Consider the following 12,979-nt stretch of genomic DNA (forward strand, 5'->3'; position numbering starts at 1 on the left):
GGACAGAACCCTGGGGGACCCCACTACCTTGGTAGACAACCTACAGTTTGGTGCTTCAGGTCTTTGTGACAGATTTCCCTCTATGTCCTTCTAAGAATTTTCTCTTTGGATTTTTAAAGCAGTGTTTATGTTTGTACTGATAGTTTTGTTGCTGTAACCTTTCTAATGAAAGGATTCTGCTAGCACTCCTAGATGTCTATTTCTGTCTTCTGGATCAGAACATATTCTGTGGTATCCAGACTAATGAAGGGCCACCTTCTGGAATGGTCCATGTGTTTCCACCAAGGTATACTGTACATGCTGCATCATTGTAAACATCAGGAGCTTGACTTCCAGACACTATTATATCTGTAGTTTTGTTCTTGAATAGTTCATATTGTTCTATATTATCTCAGGTCCCAAGAGGTCGATGCTCCAAGGAATGTCTTCCAGGGTTCAGAAAATCTGTAAGAGAAGGATATCACCCATGTTGTTATTATTGTGCTCCGTGTTCAGAAGGAGAAATATCAAAACATTCTGGTAAGCTTTATGTTTCTATAAGTATAAATTCTGATATTGAATTAGAACATAAAAACATGTAAAGAATAGACATGTGCATTTCGTTTCGTTACGAATTCGAATTCGGACAAATTTTTCATTATTCGGAAATTCGTATGCATCCGAATTTCCGAATGATAAAATTATTCGAATCGAATTCGAAAACAAATCCTATTTGAATCAAATTCGAAAACAATTCGAATCGAAAACAAATTTGAATGAAAATTGAAAGCAAATTTGAATCCAAATCTAAAAAATATAAATCGATTTCTAAAAAATATAAATCGATTTCTAAAAAAGAATACAATAAAATAGAATATAAAATAATAAAACAATAGAATGAAGATCAAAGAATAGTAAAGAACAGAATGGAATTTAATAGAATGTAATCAAATACAATAGAATATGACCTGGCTTCTTCTATCTATCTTCTATCTATCTTCCACTTTCTGGAATTCGAAATTCATATAGAATGAACTCAAATTCGAATAGAAAAATATTAGAAGAGTAGAATAATATATATATATATATATATATATATATATATATATATATATATATATATATATATATATATATATATATTTTATTCCACTCTATTCTAAAATATTTTTCTATTCGAATCTGAGTTCATTCTATATGAATTTCGAATTTCAGAAAGTGGAAGATAGATAGAAGATATATATATATATATGTATATATATATAGATAGATATATAACCATTTTCCAAAATTCAAATTTCATCTAGAATTAAATCGAATTTGAATAGAAAATATTCGAAAATAATAGAAAACAATATCATAAAAAAACAATAGAACAAATCTGAAAATATTATATATATATATATATATATATATATATATATATATATATATATATATATATATATATATATATATATATATATATATGTATAAAATCATGTTCTGACATTCGAATTTCGTATAAAATGAATTCGAATTCCAATTAGAAAAGATTAGAATAGAAAATAGACTAGAAAGACAACAGAACAGAATAGAATAAATTAGAATATGATATTTTATTCTATTCTGTTCTATTGTTTTTCTATTCGATTCTTTCCAATATTTTCTATTCTAATCTTTTCGATTCAAATTTGAATTCTGTTTGAAATTCGAATTTCGGGAGATGGTTTTTTATATATATATATATATATATATATATATATATATATATATATATATATATATATAATCATTTTCCGGAATTTGAATTTCATATAGAATGAAATAGAATTTGAATAGAAAAGATTGCAATAAAATAGAAAAGAATAGAAAAGAATTGCATAGAAAAACAATAGAACAGATCAGAATATATATAATTCGAATTTCCTATAGAATGAATTAGAATAGAAAATATTTGAATAGAAAGGAATAGACTGATCTCGGAAGCTAAGCAGGGTCGGGCCTGGTTAGTACTTGGACGGGAGACCGCCCGGGAATATCAGGTGCTGTAGGCTTTTAAAAAAAAAAAAAAAAATATATATATATATATATATATATATATATATATATATATATATATATATATATATATATATATAACCATTTTCCAAAATTTGAAATCCATATTGAATGAAATAGAATTTGAATAGAAAAGATTAGAAAAGAATTGCATAGAAAAACAATAGAACAGATCAGAAATATATATATATATATACTATAACCATCTTCCGAAATTCGAATTTCCTATAGAATGGATTTGAATAGAAAAGATTTGAACATAAAACAATAGACTAGAAAAACAATAGAATAGAATAGTATAAAATATTATTTTATTCTATTCCAATCCCTGAGTCCTAGCCTTATTCTTCAAGGGGAAACCCTAACACCAACCCCAACCCCAACCCCAACCCTAACCCTAACCCCAACCCCAATCCTGACCCTAACCCCAATCGCAACCCTAACCATAACACTAACCCCTATCCCTAACCCCCTAACCCTAACCCCTATCCCTAACCCCTGTCCTTAACCCTAACCCCTATCCCTAACCCTAACCCCAACCCTAACCTTAACCCCAACCCCAATCACAACCCTAACCTGAACCCCAACCCTAACCCTAACCTGAACCCCAACCCTGACCTGAACCCCAACCCTGACCCTAATCCCAATCACAACCCTAACCCCAATCACAACCCTAACCCCTATCCCTAACCCCTATCCCTAACCCCCTAACCCTAATCCCTAACCATAACCCTAACCCCTATCCCTAACCCTAACCCCCTAACCCCAACCCTAACCTGAACCCCAACCCTAGCCCCAATCACAACCCTAACCTGAACCCCAACAATAACCCTAAGCCTAACCCTATCCCGAACCCCAACCCTGACCCTAACCCCAATCACAACCCTAACCCCTATTCCTGACCCCCTAACCATAACACCTAACCATAACCCTAATCCCTATCCCTAAACCTAACCTGAACCCCAACCCTGACCCTCACCCCAATTACAACCCTAACTCTAACCTGAACCCCAACCCTGACCCTAACCCTAAGCCTAATCGTTTGCGCAAGCCGTACGGGAATATGGAATTACACTACGCGCTTCACCATTAGAAAAAATGACGTCATGGCGCGCAAAGCACGGCGGGAGTTCGGAAACGGAGCATGCGCAGTACGTCCGGCGCGGGAGCGCGCCTAATTTAAATGGGACTCGCCCCATTTGAATTGGCCCGCCTTGCGCCGGCCTGATTTAGGATACACCGCTGCAAATTTCCAGGTAAGTGCTTTGTGGATCGGGCACTAACTTGGAAAAATTGCGGCGGTGTAACTTAAATCCGAAAAGTTAAGTTGCGCCCGGGCTTCGTGGATCTGGCCCCATAACCCTAACCCCTATCCCTAACCCCTAACCCCTATCCCTAACCCTAACCATAACCCTAACCCATATCCCTAACCCCCTAACCCCAACCCTAACCTGAACCCCAACCCTAACCCCAATCACAACCCTAACCTGAACCCCAACCCCAACCCTGACCCTAACCCCAATCAAAACCCTAACCCTAACTCTAACCTGAAGCCCAACCCTGACCCTAACCCTAAGGCTAACCCAAACCCCAAACCCAATCACAACCCTAACCCCTAACCATAACCCCTATCCCTAACCCCTATCCCTGACCCTAACCCCTAACCATAACCCTAACCCATATCCCTAACCCCCTATCCCCAACCCTAACCTGAACCCCAACCATAACCCCAATCACAACCCTAACCTGAACCCCAACCCTAACCCGAACCCCATCCCTGACCCTAACCCCAATCACAACCCTAACCCCTATCCCTAACCCCATAATCATAACCCTAATCCCTAACCCCCCAACCCTAACCTGAACCCCAACCCTGACCCTAACTCCAATCACAACTCTAACCCTAACCCTAACCTGAACATCAACCCTGACCTAACCCTAAGCCTAACCCGAACCCCAATCACAACCCCAACCCCTAACCCAAACAACAACCCAAACCCCCTAACCCCAATCCCAACCCTAACCCTCACCCTAACCTTGTGCCTCTCCCGCGAGTCCCGCCCACTCCTCCTCTTCCTACTTACACCACCCTCCAACGCACCCACACCAGTGACACCACTTCCACATTCCGGCTGCGCACCACCACTCTAAACAACATGTTCAGACTCACCACCACCACCACACACATTCACTTTCCCAAAATCACACACAAGCTCCTGCAGATGCAAAGACACATCACCAACAGCTGCATTTCCATCTGCATCATGCACATTCTCACCCTCACACACACCTGCCCTCTCCTCACCAGACATCCTGCACATCCTGCACACCAAACTCACACAATCACACAGAGCTCACTGTCTGAAAAAACACAAATACTAAACAGCAGTACAAGCTACTAGCAGCTAGCTAATATCTGTCCTGTCCTGAGTCTCTCTCCTCTCCCTCACACAAAATGGCTGACACAGGTGCATCCTGGTCCTGGAGTCTGATCTGTTAGTGGTGCATAAAAGTGCTTCTCAAATATGATAAATTAAGTACATTTATTATTTAAAGTCATTTTTAAATTGTCAGACTGTATAATTCAATCCTTTTATGTGAAAAAATTGACAGACACATTTAACAGGAAAAATAGCTGATGGTTGAAATATTATCAAATTTGGTTGAAATAATTTCCAATCCGGTGGAAATAATTTCACATTTGGTTGAAATAATTTCCAATCCAGTGGAAATAATTTCAAATTGAGTTGAAATAATTTCAAATTCGGTTGAAAAAATTTCCAATCCGGTTGAAAAAATTTCCAATCCGGTTGAAAAAATTTCCAATCCGGTTAAAATAATTTCAAATCCGATTGAAATAATTTCCAATCTGGTTGAAATAATTTCGAATTTGGTTGAAATAATTTCCAAACCGGTTGAAATAATTTCAAATCCGGTTGAAATAATTTCCAATCCGGTTGAAATATTATCAAATTTGGTTGAAATAATTTCAAATTCGGTTGAAATAATTTCAAATCCGGTTGAAATAATTTCCAATCCGGTTGAAATATTATCAAATTTGGTTGAAATAATTTTGAATTTGGTTGAAATCATTTCCAAACCGGTTGAAATAATTTCAAATCCTGTTGAAATAATTTCTGATCCGGTTGAAATAATTTCAAATTCGGTTGAAATAATTTCCAATCCGGTTGAAATAATTTCCGATCCGGTTGAAATAATTTCAAATTCGGTTGAAATAATTTCAAATTCGGTTGAAATAATTTCAAATTCGGTTGAAATAATTTCAAATTCGGTTGAAATAATTTCCAATCTGGTTGAAATAATTTCAAATTCGGTTGAAATAATTTCAAATCCGGTTGAAATAATTTCCAATCCGGTTGAAATAATTTCAAATCCTGTTGAAATAATTTCCGATCCGGTTGAAATAATTTCAAATCCGGTTGAAATAATTTCCAATCCGATTAAAATAATTTCCAATCCGGTTGAAATAATTTCCAATCCAGTTGAAATAATTTCCAATCCGGTTGAAATATTATCAAATTTGGTTGAAATAATTTAAAATTTGGTTGAAATAATTTCCAATCCGGTTGAAATAATTTCAAATTTGGTTGAAATAATTTCCAATCCGGTTGAAATCATTTCATATTCGGTTGAAATAATTTCCAATCCGGTTGAAATAATTTCAAATCCGGTTGAAATATCATCGAATTTGGTGGAAATATTAACGATAGCAAATGAAATATTATTGAATTCTGTTGAAATATTTTCGAATTCGATTGAAATATTATCAAATCCGGTAGAAATATTATCGAATCCGGTAGAAATGTTTTTGAATCCGGTAGAAATGTTTTCGAATTTGATCGGGTTTTTCTAATTCGGTAGAAAACGATTGAATTCCGAAAACGAATTTAACAAATTTAACTAATCTAACCTGACGAAATTAATTAAATAACGAATTAAAACAAAACAAATTTTTTCCTTTTGCACATGTCTAGTAAAGAACATTAAAGTAATTCTGTACACACTTTATACTTTGCAAGCTGAACATCTCCCTAAATTGTATGAAATTAATGATTAGTGATGAGGCCTTTCTGCACTTTTCTTCTCCTCTGACCCTTCTGGGAGTGTTGGAGGCTTTCTCAAGCAAGCAACTGGAAGCTCCTTCCTCCTCCCGTCTGCCTGACAAAGCCTCCGACACGTTTACATTTATCTAAAAGAAATTATCTGGAAAATTATTTCACTGAAGAGACCAAAAGTGGTAAAATAAGGGAATTTAATTGTTACATACATGTTGAAGTTACAGATAGACTGTGTCATGGCCGTCACTGAGGCTGAAGGTTCTTTTGTTTTCAGTAGGGCGTCATCACACTTTATTTACGACTAAAACTTTCTTGGGATACTCAACATTTACTGTATATTGTTCCAATATTTTTTTTGTTTTGTACGGCTTTTAATTCATATTTAATATTACCATCTTAACTACAAAGGCAAACCACTTCCAGGCCGCCCTTTAGCAGATTTACTGCTGTGCAGGATCACGTATATACATGATTCTGCACCTCCACCTGCATGGGGTGCACGTGCCCCACCAGCGGGCTGCTTCTGCTGTGATTAATCACAGAAAATGCAGATCTGCGGGTGCTGGGTACTGGATGTCTGCTGGCACCCGATGATCATCAGCAAAACACACAGAACCGAGATCTCCCTATGTAAACTAGGCAGATCTCTGTTCTGACAAGCTGGAAGGGATATATTCTGTGACCCTGCAAAGCGTAGAAAAAAATCCATCTCTTCCCTTAGTAAAAGTAACACATACAGTACAAAAACACTGGCTAGGCACACAGAACCATTTTATCTCCCCTGATGTTTTTTTATTTCGTATTTCATTATCAATACATGCATGTGTTAGAGATTGGATGTTGTCTGAAATATCTCCCCTGATGTTTAATCCCTTCCCAGCCAGTGTCATTAGTACAGTGACAGTGCATATTTTTAGCATGGATTACTGTATTAGTGTCACTTGTTCTCACAAAGTGTCAAAAGTGTCAGTTAATGTCTGATTGTCCGCCACAATCACAGTCCCTCTATAAGTCACAGATCACTACCTTTACTAGTATAAAAAAATTAAAATTCCATAAATATATACCACAGTTCACATAAACCAATCAATATACGCTTATTGGGATATATATATTTTTTACCAAAAACGTGTAGCAGAATACATATTGGCTTACATTTATGAAGAAATTCGATTGTTTTGACCATTTTTTTTAATGTGTTTTATAACATAAATATTTTTATTTTTTTTCAAGAATTTTTGTTTATAGCGCAAAAAAACAAAAAACACAGAGGTGAAAAAATGGCCTGGTCGTGAAGGGGTTAAATCTTCTGGAGGTCAAGTGGTTAAGGAAAAATACAGAAAAAATATTTAATTCTGTCAAATAGCTACCGTGCCTAATGTTATTTCACTTCTTTTTACTCTACAGACAGTGAACTCTGCAAGCAGTGTCCTGAAAATGAATGGCCTAACAAAGCTAAAACTATTTGTAGTGACAAGGTCAATGAGTATTTATCATATGAGGAGGACATTCTAGTTTTATTTTTTTCTATAACTTCAGTCATATTTGCTACAACATCTCTCCTTATACTTGGACTATTTGTTTGGTTTCGGAGCACTCCCATAGTCAGAGCCAATAACCGGAACCTCAGCTTCATTCTGCTCCTCTCCCTCATACTGAGCTTCATTTCTGTATTCCTGTTCCTTGGCCGTCCTGTGGATATTACCTGTATGCTGCAACAAGTCACTTTTGGAGTTCCCTTCACCATCTCAGCATCTTCTATTCTCGCCAAAACCATCATGGTCTTCATTGCTTTTAAAGCCACCAGACCTGGAAGCTCTTGTAGAAAATGGGTGGGAGTCAAACTTCCCAATACAGTCATGTTATTCTGCTCATCCATTCAGGTTATGAATTGCATTCTCTGGTTGTCCATCTCGCCACCATTTCAGGAGTATGACATGGACTCCTATCCTGGGAAGATCCTCATTCAGTGTAATGAAGGGTCAGTTATCGGCTTCTACTCTATGTTGGGTTATATGGGGTTTCTGGCAGCTGTGAGTTTTCTTCTGGCTTTCATGGTGAGGACATTACCGGACAGTTTTAATGAGGCCAAGTACATCACCTTCAGCATGCTGGTGTTCTGCAGTGTCTGGATTGCCATGATCCCGGCCTATCTGAGCACCAGAGGGAAATACATGGTGGCTGTGGAGATATTCGCCATACTGACCTCCAGTGCTGGAATATTATTGTGTATGTTTTCTCCAAAACTCTACATTATAATTTTAAAACCTGAACTGAACACAAGAGGGACAATGCTGGGGAAGAGAATGATGTAAATGTAACACATTGATTCAATGTATAATGTTGTAGATCAGATTAAACAAATTCAGTCATATTGTTTCCATCATCATTATGAATGACATCATCATCAGAATTATGATTTTTTGGGGGTACATTGACTGCCTTCTGTCTGCCTATTGTACATAAGTGGATGGAAGGTGGATGTTACAGGATTGGATTTTTTGTTTGGAGCTTACATTTTTTTTCTTGCTCTTACACGCCCCCCAGCATGCACAAGCAAAGTACTGTCACTGCATTGTCCATTGGACAGTGCTGATCACAAAAAATGTTGTGACCAATCAAAGCATCACACAATGTAACCAACACCTGAAGATAGCAGCTTGCCCCCACTTTGCCCTCACACACTGATTGGAGAGTAATAGGAAAGAAAGATTCCAGATCACCAGCCAGTACAAGTGGAATCCAGTACCAGCAGTACCAGAAACAGCTTCAGTCTTCCTTCTATTATCATTCATCCCTCTACAGCACAGATATCAAACACAAGGCCCACAGGCTGAATACGGCTCACCAGGCCCTGACATGTGACCCTCCAACCCAGTTTTGCAGCCGGAATGTGGAACTCCATTCTAGTTCTCACCCTCCGCTCCTCACTGTCACTTGTAAACACAGAAGCCTTCTATGTTTACAAGGGATATCTTTGCTCTCAGTGGTTCCTGGAAATAACAGATCCCTGTACACACTCACAGTGGGGCCCAGCGGGGACAGATCTCCAGAATCTGAGAGAGAAAACGATCTCCCTGCAGGGTGAGGCAGAGACACCTACACAGGGAGGTACTAGAGTCAGGCCAGGTAGGAGAGAGAGATGTGAGGAAGCTTTGAATAGGAGGTGAGTTTGTACACTGTGCATAGTGTTCCCCTGAACCCTGCACTCTGTACATAGTGCACTCCTGAATTCTACACTCTGTACATAGTGTAATCCTGAACTCTAAAATCTCTATGTAACACACTCTTTAACCCTGAGCTCTGCAACATTGGCAATTGACAAATCTGACACAAACTGACACTTTTTTGGGGACCAGTGACCATTTAAAGGCCGCCCTGCTGCACTATATGTACGTCACAGACCGCCCAAAGCATCCTCCCCGTGTTGAGGGAATGTGGCCTGGTACTGTTCAGTTGGGGGGGTGCTCTCTCGTCCCCGCCTCTTTTCCTGTGGCCGGCCAGGTTAGGTGCTCGGATAAAGGGTCTGATATGGGTTTTTGGGGGGACCCTATGCCATTTTATTTATTTCGGCACAGAGTTCCCCTTAAAATCTATACCAGATCTGAAGGGCCAAATATGGAATTTGGGGGGACCCCACATATTTATTTTTTTTTTAATTTGGTTCCCTGCACAAAATGTAATTTAAAACTACTCCCGGACCGCCTCATGTACATATACGTCGGCAGAATGGCACAGACAGGCACATCAACGTACCTGTACGTGCTCTGCTTAACGTGGTCGGGGGTCTGATCGGGACCCCCCCCCCGGTACTTGCGGCGGTCCGGTTGGCTTCAGGAGCGATCTGGGATGAGGGGGCGGCGGTTCTTTTTTGTCCGCCCCCTCCGGATCGCTCCCCAGCCAATCCGCTTCCTCCAACGCACTCCTCCGCCTGCATTGTAAACACAGGCAGAGGAGGAAGTGATGTCACCGCTCCTCCCGCCGGTATATTCGTCCGGCGGAGGAGCGGAGACATCACACAGTGAGTACACAAGCACTACACTGACACCTGTACACATAGGCACACAAACCCCCCCCCCCGGTCACCCCCCGATCACCCCCCCTGTCACACTGTCACTAAATAGCAGTGATCATTTACTGATCACTGCATTAAGTGTCAGTGTGACAGGCAGTTAGTGTCAGGCAGTTAGTGTTAGGTCCAGGGTAGCCCCCTACCCCCCCAATAAAGGTTTTAACCCCTTGATCACCCCCTAGTTAACCCTTTCACCCCCTTTTTGCCAGCGTCACTAAGCAATCGTTTTTCTGATCGCTGTATTAGTGTTGCTCGTGCCACTAGGTAGCTATTTTTTTTTGAGGTTCGCCGACCATGTTTTTATAGCGTTAGAAAATGTATGGGGGTACCTAACGCTATAAAAACATGGCGGCGAACCTCAAAAAAAAAACTAGCTACCCCTGATTGCCCCTATAGTTAACCCTTTCACCCCCTATTGCCAGCGTCACTAAGCAATGTTTTTTCTGATCGCTGTATTAGTGTCGCTAGTGCCGCTAGGTAGCTAGTTATTTTTTGAGGTTCGCCCGCCAGGTTTTTATAGCGTTAGGTACCCCCATACATTTTCTAATAAAGGTTTTAACCCCTGATTGCCCCTATAGTTAACCCTTTCACCCCCTATTGCCAGCATCACTAAGCAATGGTTTTTCTGATCGCTGTATTAGTGTCGCTAGTGCCGCTAGGTAGCTAGTTATTTTTTGAGGTTCGCCCGCCAGGTTTTTATAGCGTTAGGTACCCCCATACATTTTCTAATAAAGGTTTTAACCCCTGATTTCCCCTAGAGTTAACCCTTTCACCCCCTATTGCCAGCGTCACTAAGCGATAGTTTTTCTGATCGCTGTATTAGTGTCGCTGGTGCCGCTAAGTTCGCCCGCCAGGTTTTTATAGAGTTAGGTACCCCCATACATTTTCTAATAAAGGTTTTAACGCATGATTGCCCCTAGAGTTAACCCTTTACCCCCGATTACCAGCGTCACTAAGCGATCGTTTTTCTGATCGCTGTATTAGTGCCGCTAGGTAGCTAGTTATTTTTTGAGGTTCGCCCGCTAGGTTTTTATAGCGTTAGGTACCCCCATACATTTTCTAATAAAGGTTTTAACCCCTGATTGCCCCTAGAGTTAACCCTTTCACCCCCTATTGCCAGCGTCACTAAGCAATCATTTTTCTGATCGCTGTATTAGTGTCGCTGGTGCCGCTAGGTTCGCCCGCCAGGTTTTTATAGCGTTAGGTACCCCCATACATTTTCTAATAAAGGTTTTAACCCCTAATTGCCCCTAGAGTTAACCCTCATTTTTCTGATCGCTGTATTAGTGTCGCTGGTGCCGCTAGGTTCGCCCGCCAGGTTTTTATAGCGTTAGGTACCCCCATACATTTTCTAATAAAGGTTTTAACCCCTAATTGCCCCTAGAGTTAACCCTCATTTTTCTGATCGCTGTATTAGTGTCGCTGGTGCCGCTAGGTTCGCCCGCCAGGTTTTAATAGCGTTAGGTACCCCCATACATTTTCTAATAAAGGTTTTAACCCCTGATTGCCCCTAGAGTTAACCCTTTCCCCCCCCCCCCCCCCTATTGCCAGCGTCACTAAGCAATCATTTTTCTGATCGCTGTATTAGTGTCGCTGGTGCCGCTAGGTTCGCCCGCCAGGTTTTTATAGCGTTAGGTACCCCCATACATTTTCTAATAAAGATTTTAACCCCTGATTGCCCCTAGAGTTAACCCTCATTTTTCTGATCGCTGTATTAGTGTCGCTGGTGCTGCTAGGTTCGCCCGCCAGGTTTTTATAGCGTTAGGTACCCCCATACATTTTCTAATAAAGGTTTTAACCCCTAATTGCCCCTAGAGTTAACCCTCATTTTTCTGATCACTGTATTAGTGTCGCTGGTGCCGCTAGGTTCGCCCGCCAGGTTTTTATAGCGTTAGGTACCCCCATACATTTTCTAATAAAGGTTTTAACCCCTGATTGCCCCTAGAGTTAACCCTTTCACCCCCCCCTATTGCCAGCGTCACTAAGCAATCATTTTTCTGATCGCTGTATTAGTGTCGCTGGTGCCGCTAGGTTCGCCCGCCAGGTTTTTATAGCGTTAGGTACCCCCATACATTTTCTAATAAAGGTTTTAACCCCTGATTGCCCCTAGAGTTAACCCTCATTTTTCTGATCGCTGTATTAGTGTCGCTGGTGCCGCTAGGTTCGCCCGCCAGGTTTTTATAGCGTTAGGTACCCCCATACATTTTCTAATAAAGGTTTTAACCCCTAATTGCCCCTAGAGTTAACCCTCATTTTTCTGATCGCTGTATTAGTGTCGCTGGTGCCGCTAGGTTCGCCCGCCAGGTTTTTATAGCGTTAGGTACCCCCATACATTTTCTAATAAAGGTTTTAACCCCTGATTGCCCCTAGAGTTAACCCTATTGCCAGCGTCACTAAGCAATCATTTTTCTGATCGCTGTATTAGTGTCGCTGGTGCCGCTAGGTAGCTAGTTAGTGCCAGTAACGCTTACACCCACGCGCAAAAGCATACTCCCCCCATATGTGGAATTGCACCCCAAAATACATTCTGCTGCTTCTCCTGAGTACGGGGATACCACATGTGTGAGACTTTTTGGGAGCCTAGCAGCGTACGGGACCCCAAAAACCAATCACCGCCTTCAGGCTTTCTAAGGGTGTAAATTTTTAATTTCACTCCTCACTACCTATCACAGTTTCGAAGGCCATAAAATGCTAAAATAGCACAAAAACCCTCCACATTACCCCATTTTGGAAAGTAGACACCCCAAGCTATTTTCTGAGAGGGATGTCGAGTCCATGGAATATTTTATATTTTGACACAAGTTGCGGG

At 40.3% G+C, this 12,979-nt stretch overlaps 1 protein-coding gene across 1 annotated transcript; it reads left to right on the forward strand.

The window, feature by feature from the left end:
- Positions 1-355: 355 nt before the first annotated feature.
- Positions 356-8,480, forward strand: LOC120924993 (vomeronasal type-2 receptor 26-like). Its single transcript, XM_040335911.1, has 2 exons — positions 356-519; positions 7,506-8,480. Exon 2 carries the CDS (start codon positions 7,808-7,810, stop codon positions 8,411-8,413), a length of 606 nt encoding a protein of 201 aa, XP_040191845.1. The 5' UTR covers positions 356-519; positions 7,506-7,807; the 3' UTR covers positions 8,414-8,480.
- The last annotated feature ends 4,499 nt before the right edge of the window (positions 8,481-12,979 follow it).

This window comes from Rana temporaria, chromosome 1, assembly GCF_905171775.1.
Source record: "Rana temporaria chromosome 1, aRanTem1.1, whole genome shotgun sequence".
In the NCBI taxonomy this organism is placed as follows: domain Eukaryota; kingdom Metazoa; phylum Chordata; class Amphibia; order Anura; family Ranidae; genus Rana; species Rana temporaria.